The 23,065-nt window shown below is 34.5% G+C and overlaps 1 protein-coding gene across 1 annotated transcript; it reads right to left on the reverse strand.

Annotated features, from left to right (window-relative positions):
- Positions 1-15,048: 15,048 nt before the first annotated feature.
- On the reverse strand, positions 15,049-15,405 carry LOC110105295. Its single transcript, XM_020834736.1, has one exon. It carries the CDS (start codon positions 15,403-15,405, stop codon positions 15,049-15,051), a length of 357 nt encoding a protein of 118 aa, XP_020690395.1.
- Positions 15,406-23,065: the final 7,660 nt, after the last annotated feature.

Here is a 23,065-nt window from a genome sequence, read left to right on the forward strand (position 1 = left end):
CTACAATAATTAGGTCAGAATATAAAACCATAACCCAACCCTTTTTTTAAATGGTTTTACTCGAACCCGAAATTTTTTTCATCAGATTCTCAGGTCATATCAAATTTTGACACCCCTAGCTAGTGTAATAATTTATTTATAATCATTTGTCAACGGCCTATCTTACACTCCCAGTTCGACTAAACACAAGCTCTATCATTTAGAATGTCATATGAGATAATGTGTATGTATGCTCGAACCGCTAGCCCTAGTCCGCCCATGCATTTATTGAATAGTAACACAAATGTGAAAGAAATTATATCATAATATGCTTGAAAATCATTAAATTCTCTTTGAGATTAGTACAATACAAACTACATAGAGCACCAATCTTTAAAAAAAAATCAAATAATTTTAAGCTAATCTTCATCATAATTAGTTGAATTGAATGATACCCAACCAATTTGGGCTGGCATGGTCGTATTCACACACCTAATAGTGATAATTAAATAAATAAGATAATTATAGAACAGTTCATTTGATTGTTCAGATAAATATTTTCTAGTGCTGCATAAAAATAATAATTTGGTTGAATTAGAGCAGCCAACCGACTGTTTGTTTGCACGTTCATAATTTATGAAACATTGAAGGCCATATATAGTTGGCCGTAGAAATAAGGAGTAAATGGATGGAGAGGGGGAATTGAAGGTGAAAATGTACTGGTATCTAGATGGATTGGGGTGGAGAGATGAGGAGAGAAGAGAAAGAAGGAGAAGAAGACACGTAGAGAGAGAAAGAAGAAGAGTGCACAGTGTTGTATTCATGAAATACATCAAGGTTGTTGGGACAAGAACAAAATTTCTCATATGCCGAAGTACTAAAATTGGTGTAAATTTTATATCAAAAAATACTGTTCTTAGACTTTATTTGGGATGATTTTCTTAATGTTTCTTAAAACAGCTTCTAGTACAAAAATTTTAATTTTTGTATTGAAAAACTGATTTAAGAAGCAGTAAGAAAGTCATCTCTATCGGTTTAAGTTACTTTCAATAGTTGGAAAGGTAATCCTTGTGATCTTCTTGAATATGCCTTTTGAACTCATTGGTTGCTTTAGTAGAGAAAGCCTTTGGAGTCTTAGTGATATTACTAATATGATGAGGTTGTGATAGGAACTTTGAGAAAGAGGCACATTTTTTAAGTAAAAAAACTTTCAAAATTAGTTGTTGGATCGTTTGAATAATTTTAGCAAATTTATACATATCTGACATCTCTGACTATATCACCTTATGATATATAATATCGATGCTTATTATCACCAATAACGATTATACATGATTTCGATAATAATGTCAATGCATGATATTGTCAATAAGATTGGTGCATGCCATTATCATCAATCTTGATGCATGTCGTCGTCAACAAAGCCAATGCATGCATGCTATTAACGTCAAAATTATTACATGCCATTATTTATAAAGCTAACATCATAATGGACATAAATCTTGACGCCTATCATTATTAATAAGGATAATGCATGATGTCGACATCAATGTATGCTCATCGCTAATAATGATTCACATCATCAACTAACTCTAAGTATCATTGACATCATGGTCGATGTGCACCATTATACAAGCACAAGAGAGTGAAATTTCTCTTTTTTATTCCCTCGATTCAGCTTAAATTGATTATGCCAATTTTTCCACTTCAAATACTCATATTCAAAAACTTTATTATCGATACATCATCAAAAAATTATATTGATCGGGCACGAATCTTGATGCAAAATCAAGTTGGAAACTTCTAAAATTAAAATTGGGATCATCCGAACTCTAATTTCAGCAAAATTATATTCGAACTGAGCGTCTCGAGAACACGAACCCAACGACACCAAATCCAACCCAATCTGAGCCCAAACGGGTCCAAATCAAGGGTTTGAAGTGCTATTGGAAGGTTCGAACCACAATTTGGATTGCCAAACGGTTTCAAAACATAACGTGCTTATAACCGAATCGAGCGGTTCGACGAGACAAATCCAACAAGCTCAAGATCACCGAATTCCAACATCACTAAGACGTTCAAATGTCCATCAAACATTCCATGATCAAGGGATTCAACATCTGTCGTCCATCCAACCACTCCTCATTTACCCCTGATCTCTCACCTATTTACATGTCATGCCACTCTACAAATCTATAAATAGACCCCTCATTTCTCTTGAAAAGGAGGCTCCAAGCAAGAGAGCAAGATATGGATTGGATATCGCTCTTGCCTCCTTGATCCTCCTCGACCACCGCTTGAGCTTCGCCGGATCACCACATGACGTTGTTGCTCTGCCAGACTACCACTTGAGACCCTGAGCTGCACCAGGCCATCACGTGATGTCCAAACTTTTACCGGACCACCACTTGAGGCCCTGAGCTCCACCAGGCCACCATGTGACACATGGTCTTCCACCAAACCACCACTTGAGGCCCTGTGCTCCACCAGGCCACCACCTGATGCTCGGACTTCTGCCGGACCACCACCTAAGGCCCAGACTTTTGCCAGACCACTATCTGAGGCCCGGACTTCTGTCAGACCACCACCTGAGGGCCAGACTTCTACAGGACGGCTACCTGAGGCCCGGACTTCTACCGAGCCAACACATTAGGTCTAGACTTATGACGGACCACCACCTGAGGCCCAATCTTCTATCGGACCATCACTTGATGCCTGGACTTCTGTCGAATCACGACCTTAGGCCTGAACTTTTGCCGAACCACCATCTGACACACGGACTTCTATCGGACCACTACATGAGGCCCAGGCTTGTATCATACCACCACCTGAGGCCCAGACTTCTGTCGGACCACCACCTGAGGCCCGAACTTCTACCGATTCACCACCTGAGGTCTGAACTTCTGCTGGACCACCACCTGAGGCCCAATCTTCTGTCGAACCACCACTTAAGGCCCAATCTTCTGTCGAACCACCACCTGAAGCCCAGACTTCTATCGGGCCACCACTTAATACCCATAATTCTACCAGAGTTCCCCCTAAAACAACAATCTTTCCCCGACCTCTAGCCAACTACAGTCTTTTGGACCCCTGTGTCCTGCTGATTATGGTCCTTCCGACATACATCACCAGACAACGGTCTTTCTGACCTCGATCTCCTGCATACTACAATCCTTCAGGCGTACATCGCCGGACAATAGTCTTTTTGACCCCAGTCTCCTGCCTACGACGATCTTTCCAACCTCTATCCTATCAACTATGGTCATGCCGACCAAAAAAACTTGTTTATATTGATTATTGTAACTCCCAAAATGTAATGCGCTCTATATGATGTACATTTGTGACATTAATTCAAGGCCTTCTCTTAAGGAAGGGCCTCATTTATAATTGACTACAAATACTAGTGGATTCATTCAAACTGGGCCAGACCTCATGATTTTCCCCCCTTTTTCAGGGGTTTCCACGTAAAAACTCTAGTATCTCTTATAAATGCTACACCCTCTCTGTTATATGCTTGAGTGCTGGATCTTCGTACAACGCTAAGATGCTAAACTTTATATTCCTCCACCACCGCGAATACTTCAAGATGCAACAAGTATGATTGCAATAATATGATCATTCTTAGTATTATTTTGCATTGTTTATAGCTAGTTTAGTTCTTAAATAATTTTTGAAGTAAAGAAAATCAGTACATTCAACACCTTTTTAGTGCTTCTAGATTCACATTTTTCATTAACTATTATGCTTGATCAAATTAAAATCCCAATAAAAATAATGTTTTTCATCTTTAAAATTTTTATGCATGTAATTATTTGATTTGCATTGAAATTCTCACCTTTAAATTCTAAACCCAGCCTTCTTAAGAAGCCCGTGACTTGTGTACCTGTGACCTAAATGACGCGTGGCCGAACCCTAACAATCCGAACTTCAACGATGTGCTACTCGAACTGAACACAGCACAGCATTGAGAACAAATGCTCCATAAGCCTACCACATCGTCTTTTATCTTTGATACGTCATCACAAAATTAGCTTGATCGGGCACGAATCTCGAGGCAAAAGTTAGTTGGAAACCTCAAAAATTAAATCCGGGAGCACCTGAACTCCGATTTCAGCGAGCTTATAGTCGAACTGAGCGTCTCGGAAATACGAACTCAACGACACCAAGATCAACCCAATCCGAGCCTTCGTACAATGCTAAGACGTTAAACTAAATATTTCTCTACCGCCGCGAATATTCCAGGACGCAACAATCTTAAAAAAAAAAAGATGAATTTTAATTTATAAAAAAAATTTATAATAATATTTGTTAATTTTCATAAGCCTTAAAATTATTAAATTTGTTTTGAAATAAATAAAATATATATACATTAAGTAAAAATTATGATTTCATTTGGAATAGTTTTCTTACTATTTTTTAAAACAGTTTTTTATTAAATTTTTTTTTTAACCAACAAAAAAATAGAGGTTAAAAGATATCCTAAAAGAAGCTTATATTATACTCATATAAAAGAAAATTTAATCGTTTTAAACTCATTTATAAATTAAAAATTTATAAAAATATTCTTCACAATTTTCTCCTCTACTTAATACTTTGAAATTAAGCACTTTTACTCTTTTTAAGACCAAATTTATGAGCATTATCCTTTTTTGAGGGTTTGCTTGGATTTGTTTCATCTTAGTAAGAATATCCTTATATAATTTGGATCATGATGTGTTTTAATGCTCTTAGATTCACTCTGGGATTGATGCAATTATGATATCATAATCAAGCTCTAATCAGCATAAATCTAAGAGCATTCAAGTTAATCCTGACATAAATTACATCAAGGTATACTTACATAATTTTTTACGCAATACAACCACTATCAAATAAAACAAAAATGTGTAATTAGTTTAGGTCATCTTTCTTAAAATAATTATAAAGATTTAACAATCTGGGAGGAATGAGCTCTGCTAGGATTTTTTTCCCTCCGTGGCGAAACCTGTTTTGATGCCTTGCTCGTCCCTTCCGACAATGCATCTTCGTTCAGAGAAATGATTTGCCTTTTCATTTTGTGCATTCCTTGAGTTTTTTGTGCTTTCTCGTGCCTTCTGCTTTCAATGGCTGGTAAGCACTTAGTGGATGCCAGATTTCTTGATGGCAAAATAACTTCCAAGTCCTTTCATGATGTTTTATCTAGTAACGTATCTTCTTTTCCTAACCTGAAAATCACTACTCACCGCGGGCTTCCCTCTTTGTGAATTTTTAAGGCCGAGATTCTTTCTCTTGCCGCGCCGTTTGATTTCACTTTGGTTGGGAAATTTCCTACCCACCGGCCTTCCCTTGAAGCTATTCGAAATTTTTTTTTCAACCTTAAACTTATCGGTGATTTCTCTGTTACGGTGCTCAATCTGAAGCACGTCTTGATAAAAATAGTGAACGATTTGGATTACTGCCGTATCTTTGCACATCGATCCTATTTTATTAATAATTGTTACATGTGGTTGATCAAGTGGTCGTCTTCGTTTGATATGGATGATAAATCACCTATTATTTCTATTTGACTGTCTTTTCCGAATTTGAGACCTCATCTTTTTTCTCCAAGGATTCTTCATGGCTTCGGTTCCATGTTTTGCTGCCCCCTTAAAATTTATCATGCTATCTCTACTGGTTCTAGACCCTCAGTTGCTCGTGTTCTGGTCGAGTTGGATGTTTCCAAATAATTTCCTGACAAGGTTTGGATTTATCCGGATAATTTAGGGTATGTCCAATCAATTATTATGGAGGATATTCCATTGTATTGCTTTCATTGCAAATCTTTGGGGCATTCCAAATCATAATGTCTTATCTTGCACCCGCATTTGTTAAAAGCCCATATGAATCGGGAGGTTCATCCTACTGTTACTGAGCCTATAAAAATGTGAGTTAGTCCGGCGTGTCTAATGAGGATGTTGTTGTGGAACTTGAGTCGAACCAATGTTTAGCCAATTCGGTTGATATTCCTTTTGTGTTTCCTGGTTCTTTCGGGGTTGGCTGTCACGATGTCTCTGCGATTGCTGTTGATTTACCTGAGGGCGAGAAGGTTTTGGTAGTTAATGAGGATAACATTTTTCATCATGTGAATGATTGTGATGATGGAAATGTGGTGGGTTTAATTGATGGGGGCGATGGCTCCCCTATGACCTTGCAGAATGCTATTGGAGAGGATGCTAATTTGACCTTAAACAATTATATGGTGAATTGTATTGATGATGGTGATAAGGTTGATGTTGTGAATTTTGACCCTGCTTCTTTGGAGCTGGATGCTACTGTTCCTTTGGGTAGACTGTCTGAGGTTGTAAATGTTGGGGTTCTAATGATGCTTTGGCTCTTATGGGTACCTAGAATTCCATTGGTGCTTTTCATGATGGGGCTGTGGTTGGGGAGGCTATTAGTCCTGCTGTTATTGTTGGAAATGAAGTGTTTGTTGGTGTTGTTGCTATTAACCCTTCTATTGTGTCTCCTGTGACGCCTGTTGATCGGCTTGTGTCAGCAACTTCTATGGGATTTGGAGTAAATGAGCAGCAAGCTGATGTCTCAGTTGATTTACTGTTTGCTAATGCTTTTTTATGCCCACGTGGGTGTCAGATCGAGGGATAATGTTAAGTCACAAATTGATTGGCTTCAAGTGTTTTGGATTGTTGCAGTTGATCCACCTTTAACTGAGCCTGTCTCGTTTATTAATGCCCGCATTGATGTGAGTTGTCAGGTCTTGGTTGTTTTGACCTTATTGTGGTGTTTTGTTTGGTCTGTGACTGGACTTGTTTGTATCTCCCTTCTTTTTATGGAATAAAGTGTTCTTAAAAAAAAAAATTCTTAACTTTATCCCACTTTTTATAAATTCATTTGAATTAAATGATATTATATAAAGCATTTAAAATGAAGCCATTTAACCATGAGCTAACTGATAATTACATGAATGTGATGTTATTTTAGAATTTTGAGACAAATCAAACCCAACTAAAAAAAAAAAAAACCCAACTTTCAATTAATCGAGTTAAATTTCAGACCTAAACCTAGCACAAAAAATAGTTAGCTCAACCAAAATTTAGTTTTTTCGAGTCATGCCTGATCGAGTTATTAGATTTGATCATTTATTGACACTGCAATTTAAAACCTGATCTATGCCTATTAAGTATTTTAATACCCATTATTCATTATGGCAATTAAGATCTATTATTAATATGTCATAAAAAAATCATATTAATCGGGCATGAATCTTGATGCAAATATGAATCCAAATTTTTTAAAACTAAATATGTGAGCATCTAAACCTTGATTTTAGCAAACTTATAGTCAAATTGAATGTCTTGAGGAGTTGAACCCAACGACACTAAAATCGGTTTAATGCGAACACTAATGGATCCAAATCAAGGGCCCGAAGCCTATTTGAAGGCTTTAGATATTTAATTGGATGATCAAATGATATCCAAATGTGACATACTTATAGTTGAATTGAGCGGCTTGACCGGAAGAATCGAACGAGCCCAAGATCGTCGAATTTTGACATCATCAAGACACTCAAATTCTCAATAAATGATTTATGATCGAAGGAGTTGATATCAGGACGCTAAAGTCTATCTCTCTACCGCCACTAATTTTTCAAGACTCAACAAACATATAATATTAATTTAATATTTTATCCAGTACTTTTTCGTTCTTATAAAAAAAATTAATACAGATTAATCTGAATAACAAACTTTTTCAGAGAATTATTTAAGTACGTATTCTGTAATTAGGTAGTATCTTAGTGTACGTAAATGTTCGCTGTTGTAGGAATTGCATCAGCAGTATCCGTTAGATCTTCTCACGTGAAAAGTAACATGTACTGTAATCTCAGCCGTCGATACATACCCGCATTGATGACTATTGATCTTATACGTACGGTACGGATCCCACGCGTCTTCGTGCCGAATTTAAAACAACGGCTCTGATTGGCCGAATCTGCTTAGATTCCGTATAGCTTTGTTCACGCCGAACTAATTTCTTTACTAATCATCTGATAACGAATGGTTTATGACAGCTTTCTTCCTCTTTCATTTTTTCAGGTGATAATTATAATTTTTTTTTGCTACAATTTTTTTATTAATTAAAAAAATTGTGCTGAGAATATTATCTTTCATAATAGCTTTCGAAAAAGCTTTTTTCTACACTAACTTTACAACCATTTTTATAAAAATTGAAATCATTCTAAACATAAAAAATTATTACATGCGAAGTAAGTATTTCATCTAGACTCTAAATAGGTGAAGACACATGGACTTCTCTCTCTCTCTCTCTCTCTCTCTCTCTCTCTCTCTCTCTCTTATATAAAAGGTGTGTACAAAAGAGAGAAAATCCAAGTGTCTTCACGTGCTTGGAGTCCGGACGAAAAGTTACATCCAAACTCGATACATAATAATTTCTCCCCAAACATACTGTAAGGATTCGTTTGAGACTATTTGAAGCTTTTTGTAAATATGACTATGAATTATTATGAAAAAAATTATTTTAAATAGTTGTAAAAAGTAACTAAATTATAAAATAAATTTTCTTAAAAGCAACAAAAATAATATTCAAATTGAAAATATAATTACAGTCTAAAAATTAAATGTAGTAAAAAAGTTGCCCAATGAAGCCTAATTCAAAAAATAACGTGATTACCGAACATTTGGTTTGGATTTTATTAGAAACCCGAAATAAATAAAATAAATAACATAAAAATGCTTATTTTAGATAAATATTTGATGAGCTGAATAATATAATTTACTAATTTGATTATTTATTTATAAAAAACTAAAGCTCAAATAATTTTATGCAATTTTTTTAACATTTATACATTTCATTCATCTCAAAATAATTTAAAAATAAATAAATTACATCACAATTTTATTTTTTTTTCATTTTAGTACAAATTATGGCTCATACGGTTAAATATATTATCATTTACCTTACCAATATATTTCATAAGATTATTACTAATCATTATTAGTAATTGATTTGAACAATTGATATAGTTCACTAAAATTATAAAATCATATCAATCATATTTCTTTTATTAATTTGGGAGATGAGTTAGGACTCATTTGGTTGCTTATAAATAAAAGATATATATTTTTTAAAAATAATTTTATTAATAATAATAAAATCATCATTTTTTAGCAAATTGTTAGAAAATTTATTATATTCTAGAGTTAAATAAATGTCAATTCATCTAAAACTTATTCAATAAATATAAGTATATAGATTCACCAGACCATGCTACAACCACTATGTGGGGTCGGCTACTTAAATGCTTTTTCTCCATCGTGTTCTGTTAAGAGTCAAATTCTCATCTAAATCTAATAAATAAATATTATTTCTAATATTTTTTAACCAATATTTTTTAGGTTTGCACCACCATTGTTAGGTCCCAAGTCTTGGGTGAGAAAAATAGAAAATTGCGTTAGGCAGTCGATAACTACTAATTAAAAAAATTAATTAAAAAAAAAAGACTCTTGGGCCTTACTAGTTCTAAGGTATGATAAGTTTTAGATATTTTTCATGAAAATTTGCATTAAAAAAAAAAGGGTATGATAAGTTTTATTGATATGTATTTAGTAGATATTATTTAGGAGGGTGATATTAAAATGATCATAAATCCCATTTTAACATTAAAATCAAAGTTTTCTATTTGATATTTTTGTCTATTTGATATGAACTTAAATCAAATAAACTCATGTAAATATTATTCATTCTAATGAGAGTTGTCCACATTATTTATTACTATCCCTCAATAAAAAACTTCTTATAGTCATTCGATGACTCAGATTAATATATTACTAAATCATATTAAGTTGTCATAAAAATCACTCACGTTCACTAACATTATTCAACTATAATGAAAAATGATAAAGTCAAAAGAAAATTGTGTTAGGATTTTCTAATCAAAATGTTGGTTATGATAAGCCTTAAAATTCTTGAATATACTTTAAGATAAATGCACTCCATAAATAATTAATATTACACGCATTTTAAAGTAATTAAACTGTTTAATTAGGATATCTTCAAATAATTTGTTTTTTTTTAAAGTTCTATAAAACCTACAAATCACATAATTACTTTAAGCCAAATCATTAACTCTTGTATTTTTTGTTTAAAAATATTTAATTCTTATGCAAAAGCTTCTATCAAGATTGAACACAAACTATAAAAAGATACCTAACTTTCCACAAATTCTTATCAGATCAGCATTTCAAAACCAAAAAGACCATTTAAGCCCATTTACAGATACTCCAAACTATAGGCCCGAATGGAATAAATATATCCAGAACCAAAAGCAAGGGCAACAAAACAATATTTCAAGCTCAAAGCCCAGTCTATTAAAAGCCCATTACCATACAAACTAAGCAAGCAACTAGAACAATCAGCCCATTTTCTAAAATTTAAGTATTAGAGTGGCTAACGAACCGACTAACACTAAAAACTGAATTAGCACAAATATATTTTAAGGAATTCCCCCTCTTATCGAAGAACTTTTATTAGGTCCTCTGATCAGAGTAGCTCTACGTTCGGTCATCACTGAGTTACTCGGTTTTTGCTCGGTATTTGCTCGGTATTGCTAGGTATTGCTTGGTAATAACGAGAAATACCGCTATGTGAAGACCAATACCGAGTAATACCGAGCAATATCGAGTAATACCAAAAAATATCTAGTTTTTCTAGAAAAAACTTGGTATTTTTTGTTATTACTCGGTATTACTCGGTATTGCTCGGTATTTTGTCTTCACATAATGATATTTCTCGTTATTGTTGGTATTGCTCGGTATTTGCTCGGTATTTCTCGTTTTCTGCCTGCTACGTGGCGCAATCTCAGTGCCGGCCGAACGTACCTCTACGTACGTTCATCGGACCAGATAAAAAGTATGAACTCACATTCACCTAATTATTATTATTATTATTATTATTATTAATCTCAAGTACTCTTATGGAACCTTGTAAATTTAAATAGAGGCTTCCTCTTCAATACAGACGGAACTAGGAAGATTTCAGGGTGGGCAATTATCCCCTGAAATGTTTTTTTTTTTCTTTTAGAATAATATGTATTTTAATTATTTTTTCAACTTTCAGAAAATGCAATTGTACAAATTCTGAGAAAAATTGTTCTTTTTCAATTATATAAATATATTTATGTTCCACATTTCTATTTTGTCTGAGATATATTGGTTTCGTTTCTATCTCCGAGTTATTTTGCTATTATCCTTTAAAAACTTTTTTTCTTTTTTATTCTTCGGATTTTTTTTTGAAATGTTATAAATTTCTTCCTTTTCAAAAAGAAAAAAAAAATTACAATTTTTTTATTGTAGTCTTGACACATATAGTTGCAAAAGGCTTTTCCTAAACAAAAAAATTTGAAGGAATTTACATACAAAGCATATATAATTATCACAAAAAAAAAATTTATAATCATCATATTTATATATTTAACTCCTAAATTTTAATAATATAATACTTTATTAATGTTAAAGACCTTCTCATAACCCTCAAAAATGAAGAGATGGTCACGACAAGTCGCAACGGATTCTAGTTGGGAAGAATTGTGAAGAGATCTCGTTGGGGAAGGCGATTTAGAGTTCTGATTGTGTGTGAAAGACTTAGGCTTCGTTTGGGACGACTTTTTTATTGCTTTAGCCGAACAAAAATATAAAAGCTGTATTCAAAATCAAACAATGAAAAAGCTGCCCAAACGTACTCCTAAGCTTAATAACTTCTGCAAATAAAGTGATTTTTCCTTCTAAAACTGCAACTCTGAGACACCACAGCAGCTGAAATATCAAATATTGGGCAGATCTTCTTGGTTTGGCATTGTTAAGCATTCTTATATCTCATGCATAGATTTCTATGATCGGGCACGAGTTTTGATGCAATTTAGATTGAAAACTTTTGAAATTAAATCCGGGATGAACCGAACTATGATTTCAACAAACTTTTACTTGAAGTGAATGTCATGAAAGATGAACCCAACGATACCAAATTCAATCCAATCCGAGCCCAAATGGGTCCAAATCAAGGGCCTGAATCGCAATTGGAATATTCAAACAAAAAATTGGATCACAAAATGTTTTTCAAATGCGCCATGCTTATAATAGAATCGAGCGGATAAACGAGATGAATCCAACGAGCCTAAGATCAATGAATTCTAACATCATTAAGGCACTCAAATGCTCCATAAACTATCATTGATAAAGGGAATCAATATCAGTCATTCATTCGAACCACTCCCAACATGCCATTTGTCTTTTTCCTATTTATTGACCGTGTCCTAGAAAACTATAAATAGACCTCTCATTCTTCTTTTTATTTGGAGGCGGGGGCGGAGAGAGAGAGAGAGAGAGGAGAGGAAGAGCAATCTGACATCTTTTTTTGCCACCAAGCTCCTCTTCGACCACCACCCGGCCACCATTTGTGGCCAAAATCCCACTCGACCACCAATTGTCGCCAAACTTATGCCAAGCCACCGATTGTCATTAGACTTCTGCTCGGTCACCAACTAACGCTGTATTTATGCATGACCACCGATCATCGTCGAACTTTCTCCAAACTTCCGTCCGATCACCAATTGTCATCGGATGGTGGTCGCCATATTTCCTTTCAGCCATCCTCGCCATCCTACTTAGATATTTTTGACCATCGTCACCCTCCAATTATGGTCCTTATGATCACCTTTGCCCGACTAATGTCTTTCTGACCTTCATCCCCAGCTATAGTCTTTCTGACCAATCGCCTGCCGACTACAACTTTTTGACATTCGTTGTTAGACAATGATCTTTCTTACCATCTCCATCTGGTGACTACGTCCTTCCGACCTCCATCACCAAACAATGATCTTTCTGACCGCCGTCGCTCACCTACTACTATCCTTTTGATCTCTGTCGCCAGGGAACAATCTTTCTGACCACCGTCGCTCGCCAAATACGAACCTTCTGACCTTCGTCGCTAGACAATAGTCTTTATGACCACCATCACCTGTTAACTATGATTCTTGCGACTTCCATCGCCAGACAATGGTTTTTCTAACCGCCATCACTCAATGATTATGGTGTTTCTGACCTCCATCGCCAAACAATGGTCTTTCTGACCTCCATTGTCCACCAATGACAGTCCTTCGAACCTCCGTTTACCCCGACTAAGGTCTTTCCGACCTCCGTCATTTGCTGACTATGGTCTCTCAGACCACTGTCACCCGACTACGATCATTCTGATCACCTTCACCCGACTAAGGTCTTTACGACCTTCATCACCTAAGTATGGTCCTTTAGACCACATTCACCCGACTGTAGTTTTTTCGACATTTGTTGCATGTCGACTACGATCTCTCTGATTATCATCTCCAGACTATGGTTTCCCCAATCACCATCACCCAAATATGATTTTTTTGACCTCAGTCGTCCGCTGACTATAGTCTCTCTGATTATCATCTCCAGACTATGGTCTCCCCAACTACAGTTGCTTGACTACATTCTTTTTTTACTTCCTTCACCCGTCGACAACAATTCTTACGACCACCGTTTACGACTACGGTCTTTCCAACCTCCATCGCCCACCAATTAAGGTCTCTTCGACCACCATCTTCAGACTATAGTCTCCCTAGCCTTCGTCCCATGACTACAGTATTTTCGACATCCATCATCCGACTATGATCCTTCCGACCTACATCGCTCACCAACTATGAACTTGCTAACCAAACAAACATTTCAATACCGATTCTTCCAACTCCCACCATGTAATGCACTCTATATGATGTATATTTGTTTCATCAAGTTAAGACCTTCTCCCTAAGGAACATGCCTCATTTGTAATCAACTACAAATATTAGTGGATTCATTTAAACAAGGCAACGCCTCATGATTTTTTCCCCATTTTCAAGAGTTTCCATGTAAAAACTCCGGTGCCTCTTATGAATATCACACCCCTCTCTTTTATCTAATTGCATGGTGGATATTCATACAAAACTAAAACATTAAACTTTATATTTCTCTATATATCGCCGCGAATATTTAGTCCACAACAACACCATTGTTTCTTTGTCACATTCACATTTGTGGCTTACGTAATCATTGCTTCATTGTTACATTTCTATATTTTTCTGCAAAATTACTTCCTCGCTTAATATTTACTCATAACTTTCGTTAATTTTATGATAAATAAAAATATTTATGTTCATCTGGGATGGCTATAAAGTTTTATAAAAATAGTTTGGAAGCTACTGTGGGCAGAATAAATTTTTGAAAGCTAATGTAAATATTATAAATATTATTTTTATTTAACAGTTATTTTCTTAAAGTTATCAGATAATAATAACTCTAATCCAACATTTCATTATAAATTTTTTTGAAAATTAAAAAAAAAATAAACGAATGAAATTTTAATTGCAGTCTAAAAAATAAAATAATAATAAATTTGTCTAAAATAGGACCTTAATGTCACAATTTTTAATAATAATGTAGCTAAATAATCAATTTTAGTAACGCAACATTTTAATTAAATTAAAATTATTTAATAATTATTACATTATTAATCATATTATTTGAAATATTATTACTACATCTCGAAGTTCAAGCAATCAACCCATAGAAAGTAAAACAGAGCAGAGATCAAGACATGGGAGGAAGAAGATAAGAGGACTATCATAATGAAAAGCTGAGGAAAAGGCAATTTGTGAAAGCAAGAAGATAAGAGGACTATCAAAAATAGCTAAAAATTCTCTGAAAAACAATTTTCTAGTAATTAATTGCATCAAAGAATCTTGCTTCCAACTCATATCATCTAAAAAGCTGCCAAATACTTCCAACGGTTCATTTAGTTTTCAAAATTCATAACTTAACGGTCGTAAAATGACCTTTGATTATGAAAAACTAGCAAAACGAAGCATTAAAAAACAAATTTGGAAAGCATAGATGATATGGATTGGCACAAAAACCAGTAATTTCTGATAAAAAACAAGCATCATAGTTCAAAAAACACCGAACACTCGAAGATAGAGAGACCCAAGAGATCAAATAGCAGTATATTTAAAGCCAAAAGAATAATCTACAGATGAAGAGAAGTGTCAACTTCTTCGTTGAAGCCATTAGAGCTCTGAATAACCGAAGCAGGAGGCCATGAGCGCAATGACAGGGAAGCTTCCAAGCTCTGAAACTCATTGAAGTCCTTACTTTCACCAAGGAGAAAAGAAGAACTATTTCTTAGATGACTTGAAGGATGCAGAAGCTCAGGGTGAACGAACCACTTTGGCTGTTGTTGTTGAAGATGAAGATGTTCATTGATGGCTCTTATTTGCTCTCTCTCTTCCCTCTTTTCTTTTACTCTTTGAAGTTGTCTGAATCTTTCTTGCAGGAGAGCAATGGAGGAGTGAAGAACAGCTGGTTCACTGCTTTGTCTCCTCATGGGATGAAAGGGGAACTGAAGAGTGGATGGTTGGGTTAATGGTATTTTGAAGTTGGGGAGTTATTTATAGAGATAAGTATTGTCTTCTTGCATTGATTTTGTAATGTTCTTTGATGCATTAATTGATCATGGAGGATGATAAAGTGTATAAGAAATGCTGAGTCTGCCTGTCCATCGGTCATCCTGCCAGTCCACTGGTCATCTCGCCTGTTTGGCTTTTATTATTCTTCATAGATACGCTCTTTTTATTATTTATAAATTTTGTACCAAAAAGCTTCTGAAAAATAGTAAGAATGTCGTCTCAAATGAAACTTTAATTTTGGGTGCTTGGAAGTTCCTACTATTGTTTAAATTCTTGTGGATGATTTCGTCCTAACATGAGAGTAATCTACTTTTGGAGATCACTCTCTCGCATAGGGGGAGTACTATTTTTTTAAGGATGGTCAAATTCTTGCGATTTGCAAAAGCAAAGGCCGGCGACCTCTTGAGACTGCGAAAGAGACCTGATATTGCGAGTTGCGAACGATGGAACTAGAGGACTTCTACTGTGATTATGAGAACGACGGGAGGTGGGATGGAAAAAAGTGGCGCACGATCAATAAATTTATGACAAAAAAGTTCTTTGAGAGGGAGGGAGGCAAAATTCCAAAAAAGTCCTCTCTAATGAATATATATTTTTTAAGGGTGGGCAAATTTGAATGTGGATCCGCCTAAGCCCTTACTCACTCTTAGACGTAAGTATTTCAATACCATCCAATATTAAGCAATGAGAACTCACTCAACCATATGAAATCCTAATTATTGAACATTGTTTGATATCATAGAAGTAACAAACGCTTCGTTTGAGACACCTTTATTCCTGCTTTCTAAAGAAGCTTTTTAATATAAGAAATTATTGAACTCGAAATTTTTGTATTAAAAAGCTACTTTATAAATCAGTAAGGAAGCTGTCCCAAACGAAGCATAGAACTCATGTAAGGCACAAATCACATGGAACAATTAAATTAAGCTGAATTATGAATGCTAATATCACATATTTGGGTGATGAATACAAAAAGTTCATATTAAAATTAATATAATATTGGTTTGATAGTTATAAGTATTTGTTTTAGACATTTTCTTATTGATTTATAAAACAACTTTTTAATAGAATAATTTTTTGAAAGCATAAAAAAAAATATTGATCAAAAGCTGTCCCAAAAGAAGCCTTAGACTAATGATTAAAACTCATTATTGATATTAAAAGCTTAATTATTTTTTTAATAGCTATGTCTGAGTATCCCATTCTAACTATTTAATATTAAAATGGCATCATATCTTGTGATTGTAACTTGAGCAATATTTCAATATTTAATAATTTGGATAAATAATTACTAGTTTTATAATCTTATAATTCTCTTATTATATTTTTGTGATCTTCTTATGATTTCTCTTCAAATTTCATTCCTATAACTATATGTACAACCTACAAGAACAAGCATATATCATGTGCTAGAATTATAGAGCCAAAATTTACATACTAAAATCTTCACAGCCATAAGCTTATAAAAAAAAAAAAGGGAAAATAGAAAAGAAAATAGTCATATTGAGTTTGCTTATTCATTAAGAAAGAAGTTTTACTAGTTTTGGTTCTATGAAAAGACAAAGTTTTCATTTGGACTCTTATTACAAGAAAGGAAGATAATATATAGTAGGAGCAACATCAATATCTGTTGGTAAAAATAAATTTTATTTCTATCAATATCTTTAATTTTATATAAAGAAAAATCACTAATTAACTCTTTTTTTTTTAGGTTAGTGGACTATTTAATCTAAGGTTTTGTGTTGAATGCAAAAGGAAAAAAAAATTAAGATATGAAAATTTTATGGCTATGAATGACAAGATTTTGCCCTCAACTCAATTGGGTCGATGCGGCCGGCAAGGAGAAAATTGGGTGCTAAGTATTGAGCCTTTGACCGAAGATAATTCTAGTTTGAGGAGAAAGTGTGCTCGATAGGGTGTATGAAAGTAAGGGTAGTTAGTAAACTAAAGTAATATAAATAAAGAGGGAAATGAGAAATATAATTGGCATGCCCAATAAAGAGAAGAGTTTTAGGTAGATGTAATGAATGAAATGGTTTCAGAGCGGAGAACTCGTAAAGAAAAAATATGAGAAGCTAGTTAATTGGTGTCACAAGATAAGCAAAGGTGGGTGTGAGGGAAACTCGTCTAGAGAATAATTTTTGCTCGAAGTTTATCACTATCCTAACAACACGTTCATTATGAGGACAATGATGCACTCTTATTTTATAATGGAATAAGGATAGTGAGCGCAAAGTCATAAGAAGAAAAATACTATTAGTAGTAGGGGTGCAACCGAGTCAAGCTGACTTGTGTGCCGGCTCGTGCTTGACTCATTAACGGGCTCGATGAGTTGAGCTTATTGAACTAACGAGTCAAACATGATTTTGAGCTCCACGGGCTTGAGTTCGAACAACCTTATGCTCGACTCGATTACTCGTCGAGTGGTTTACGGAACTGCACATTGAAAACGCAGTCGGACGCAAAGGTGGAACTGAACATCGGTTTCACACGCAGGAAAACGGATCGCATCATGAGCGGGACAGAAGGTGGGAAGGCAATTTGTACGTGGGGGGAAGCGGGATCAGAGCTCGATCGGGCAAGCGAGATAACGAAACTGCGGGCGGGAAGATGAGGAGGGTGGGAAAACAAAACCGCGAGCAGGAAACAAAAGCTCGAATGCGGGATCGGAGCTCTTACTCGACAGATAGCTCGACAAGTTCGTTTTCCCATGGCGAGTCGAGTTCGACTCAAGTTCGAGCTCGGTATTTGTCTCGCGAGTCGAGCTAGAACAAGGCCGGACTTGAGCTCGACTCGACTTATTTGCACCCCTTAGTTAGAAGCCATCTAAAGAGAGGGAAGAGGAAGGCAACATGGCTTCTCCAAGCAAAGAAGATAGGCTGTGACATAAAGAGTACAAAAGGCAGTTTGTAGTCTAACATTTGGCTGCGGCCAAGAAGAGAATAAATGGTTTTTGTCGCCTCTCCCTTTGCTTCTCTGAGAAGAAAATCACTTTTTGGTGAGCTTTATAATGAGCAATTTTCCATTGTATTTTGTTTGTTGATGCTTTTAACTTTAGTAGTGTCATCTATTAGGTTGAAAGTGAGGTATTTGATGTGTTTTAGTTGGATCAGGTTTCTTTAATTTAATAAGTGATCGTAAAAGCTGAAAAAATAAATAAATAAATTCACAATAATAAATCCACTTTCTAGGGATTGAGTTCAATTTGAGGAATTTTTCTGGGCCTTCTATCTTTGAAGCTCTTTCATAATTAAAATTAGGGGTGTCAATTTTTGACACGACCCGAAACTCAACCCAAAAATATACGGGTTAGGGTCAACCCGGACCGAAAATTGGTCGGGTTCGAGTTCAACAAATCAACCCATTTTGAAAACCGGTTCGGGTTCGGGTTGACCCAGCAACCCGAAATTGACCCGTTATTTACACGAAAACTTGTATTTGACTCGAAAACCTGAGATTGATCCTGTTTTGACCTGTTTTTGACCCGAAAATCAAAGATTGACCCGATTTTTTACCCTAAAACTAGCAATTTTGGATCAACCTCGGGTCATTTGTGTCAGGTCGGGTTCCTCGGATTGACCTGAATAGTGCCGGGTCAATTCTGGGTTCGACTCGAACCCGACCCGTTGACCCGAATTGACACCCCTAATTAAAATAAAAAACTAAAACCAAAATAATAAAAAAAGGACTTTTTTTCCCATCAAATATCCTTCAAAATCATATTATGCAGCTAGCAGATTACCAAACAAAATAGATCTCTTCAACAATAGCAGATTAAAACCAATTTTGTTATTCTTTTGTTGCCAGGTGAAATAATCGGTAATATGCACAGCCAGAATGAAGATTCTCCTAATAATCTTACAACCAATTGAATTTAAATGATTCTAAGGCCTGATTTAACGACCCCTCCCAAGTGAAAGAATTCTTCTTTAGGGATGCAATTTTTAAGGAGCCTAAAGAAACTTCACAATCGAAGAAGAGTTGGGAGTGACTTAGTTTTATTATGGTGTTTACATATAACACAAATCTGATTAATCATAATTCCCCTATTTAGGAGGCAATCAACAGTTATAAAAAAAGTAGAGTTATCATGAGAATATTTTTATATAATATCATTATTCTATTCACTATTTTTATAGTAATAGACCTAGTGAGGGGATTGTGACTTTGGACGATCAAGTTATTAATAAGAGTACATGTTTTATATATCTCGGATCTATTATTCGGAGTGATGGTGAATAGATGGGGATATTATCAGCAGAATTTAAGTTGGATTGTAGAAGTAGAGGAATGCATCGGGCTTGTTGTGTGATAGAAAAGTACCCCTCAAACTTAAGGAAAAATTCTATAAGATGGTAATGAGGCCTGCAATGCTTTATGGTGCTGAATGTTGGCCATTAAAAGAGAAGCATAATACTAAGTTAAGTGTGGCAGAGATGAGGATGCTCAGGTGGATGAGTGGCTTTACCCTTAAAGATAGGATACGAAATGAGCATATACGTGAAAAGATTGGAGTAGCTCCAGTAGAAGATAAGATTAGAGAGAGTCGTCTTAGATGGTTTGGTCACATAAAACGGCGGACTTCCAATGGCCCGGTTAGGAGAGTAGATGTATTAGATTTGACTTATGTTAAGAAAGGTAGAGGCAGACCTAAAAAGACTTGTTAAGAGAGGTAGAGGCAAACCTAAAAAAACTTGGTTAGAAAATATTAGGAATGACCTTTCTTTATTAGATTTAAACGAGAATTTGACCTTTAATAGGACACAATGGAGAAAAAGGATTCATGAAGCCGACCCCACGTAGTGGGATAAATGCTTGATGTTGTTGTTGTTGTTGCATTCTATTCACTATTTTAACAAAGTTAGTAGTCAGAAATCGGAAGCACTGCATTGTATAGCAAAAACTCCATATCTTAGGCTTCGTTTGACTGCTTTCTTACTGCTTCTTAAAGTAGTTTTTTAGTAAAAAAATTTATTTTTTATACTAAAAAGTTATTTTAAGAAATAGTAAAAAAACAGTCCCAACAAAACCTTTAAAAAAATTATGCTTCATGAATATAAGAGATTGATCTCTGAATCATTAAAAACCTTCATCTTTTATCATTTCTCTTTCCATTTTATTTCTAACACTGCTTTTGAGCACCATGAGAATTCTGAGTTGCATTAAGTTTATTAGAGGCTGCAGGCCTATCCTATTTGATTGTTCCAAACTCCAAAGGGGAAAAAAAAAAAACTACTTTTGTTATAAATCTGAGTGCTAATAAATAAATTATAAAGAGATTGTTGAAGGCTAATTCGGTTCTAAAAATTATAGTCATGAGATTACTGTAGATGAAAAATTATGTAAAAAAAAAAAACTCTATTTACTTATTAATTAATCATTTAAATGATAAGAGATTTCATGGCTGAAATAGTGTCCAAACTTCTTTATCAAGTAGGCCACCAAAAAGCCAAAGTACTTACCATCATAGCTTCCCACTTTGAAATTCCTAGGAAACAAACACATCCTTATAATTAAAAGCATTGGATATCATTTCAAACAAAGAGAATTTGATGTGACTTCCACTTTTTTTTTTTTCTCCTCTTACTAATTGGTTCCCACTGCCCTCCATTACTTTGCTCTTTGTCTTTCACCTGTTTGGCTTGTTGTGACATTCTGATCTCCTTTCTCCCTTCTCACTGTTGATCATTTGCAGGCTGATTTTACATGACATGATCTTTGTTGAAGGTTTTAAAGGGCAACATTGTTCATTCAATGTAGCAGTGGCTGCTACAGGAAATATCCTTAAAAGTTTAGTCAGTAAAAACTATACATATTTTGATCAAGTTGGATGAGAATTGATGCTAGGAAGTTTTTGTTTTAGCTTGCCCAAATGAAATTACATTATGAGTGTGATATTTGAGAATACTTTTAATTAAGAATATTTAATTGGTGTTCTTGATTCGACATAAAGGGGATTACGCAACTACTCGAATGAAGGAGTCAATCAAGCGATAAATTATTATGTACAGTCACCGGAATGTTCAGAGCCGAATCAGAATGTACCACGCCACCCGATACATAGCAATATACAGTAAAAAGTGATATGGTGCGTCCTGATTCGCCTCCGGATGGTGTTCGATGACTGCACATAATAATTTCTCCAATTAGGCAAGATGAGCCAAAAGAAGTTAAAGTACCAAAGTTAAAGAATGATGTAATTTTAGTGACATAAAATCTTAATACAATTGATAAATATAGTATTATCTTAATCAACATACAAACATATCTTAGGTTTACACTACGATTATGTGCCAATAGACATTTTTTAGTTGATCTTATGTTTATAACTAAGAGGACATGGGCTATGCTATAATACAAAATCTAACACATGAATTTTGGTAGCTTGATCTACTCTTTTGTGTCATAAATTGGATAAATATTTGTTTTAATCATTTTATAGAAAAATAGAAGTGGCTAAAGAATTTAAAAGAAGTTTGTTCTTTTTTAGCTTTAATGTAGAAGATTTACTCAACAAGCTTACTCAAATGTCCAAAGCATTAAAAAATTCACAGACATTTTTAAGGAAAATAATAAATCTTCTCTTGTTTCTAAGAATGCAATAAAAATAGAGCATGTGTAGGATGAAAGAAGTAAGCAATAAACTTCACAAAATCTAGCACACTTGGGGCTCTAACCATGCACTCCAAGGTCCTTGCTCCTACCACATTGCATTGCATCACAAAAGGCATTACATAAATTATTATATATAGTAAGGCTATTTTATTAACCTTTTATTACACCATTTATTATGTGGCTTTTAAATAAACTATATTCCATTTATATCAATGTTGGCAAGAAATTGCATATCCCAAAATAAATTGTTTTGCGTGTATATAGTAAGGGCATCTCCAACCGAAAAACTTAATTTTCACTTCAAAATACAGTAATACATCAAAATGCAAAAACTCGTCTCCAATTGAACTCCATTTTCTAACACAAAAAAAAGAATATTCATAGTATATTCCTTTCCATACTTAATATATATATAGCAGGTTAACAGTGTAACAACCCACAAGCAAATAGCGAAAAATTTGACGTTCTGCTAGAGCAACTGAACGAAGTCATACACATATTTGACTTTCGACTGAAGAAGGCCTTCATCAATAATGCAGATTGTGTTATTTTTTAAATTAAAAAAAAATCAAGTTTATATTTGAGTGATTAAAAAGATCAAATAATTGACAATTGCAAAAAAAAAAAAAAAAAAAAAGTCAAAATTTTAATATTATACATAGCTATATAACCCTTCTGTGATTGCACCATTACATGTGTGAATAGCATTTAATGATCTCTTTTATTTCCTGCTTCTAATGGCATTTATTGATGCCTTAATACACTCTGATGCATCCTACAGTGTTATCTGAATTCTGAACTCTGAACTTGTTACTTACCATCAATGATCTGAGAGAAATTAAAGGTAGAAAGCCAGTCCAGTTAAAAGATTTGTGTAGCTTAGCATGTAAATGCTGCTGTATTACCTTTAATGCATTGATTTTACCTTGTTACTTTACCTTTGGCGTTTTTAACTGTCCTTAT

This window comes from Dendrobium catenatum, unplaced genomic scaffold (assembly GCF_001605985.2).
Source record: "Dendrobium catenatum unplaced genomic scaffold, ASM160598v2 fragScaff_scaffold_716, whole genome shotgun sequence".
NCBI lineage: Eukaryota > Viridiplantae > Streptophyta > Magnoliopsida > Asparagales > Orchidaceae > Dendrobium > Dendrobium catenatum.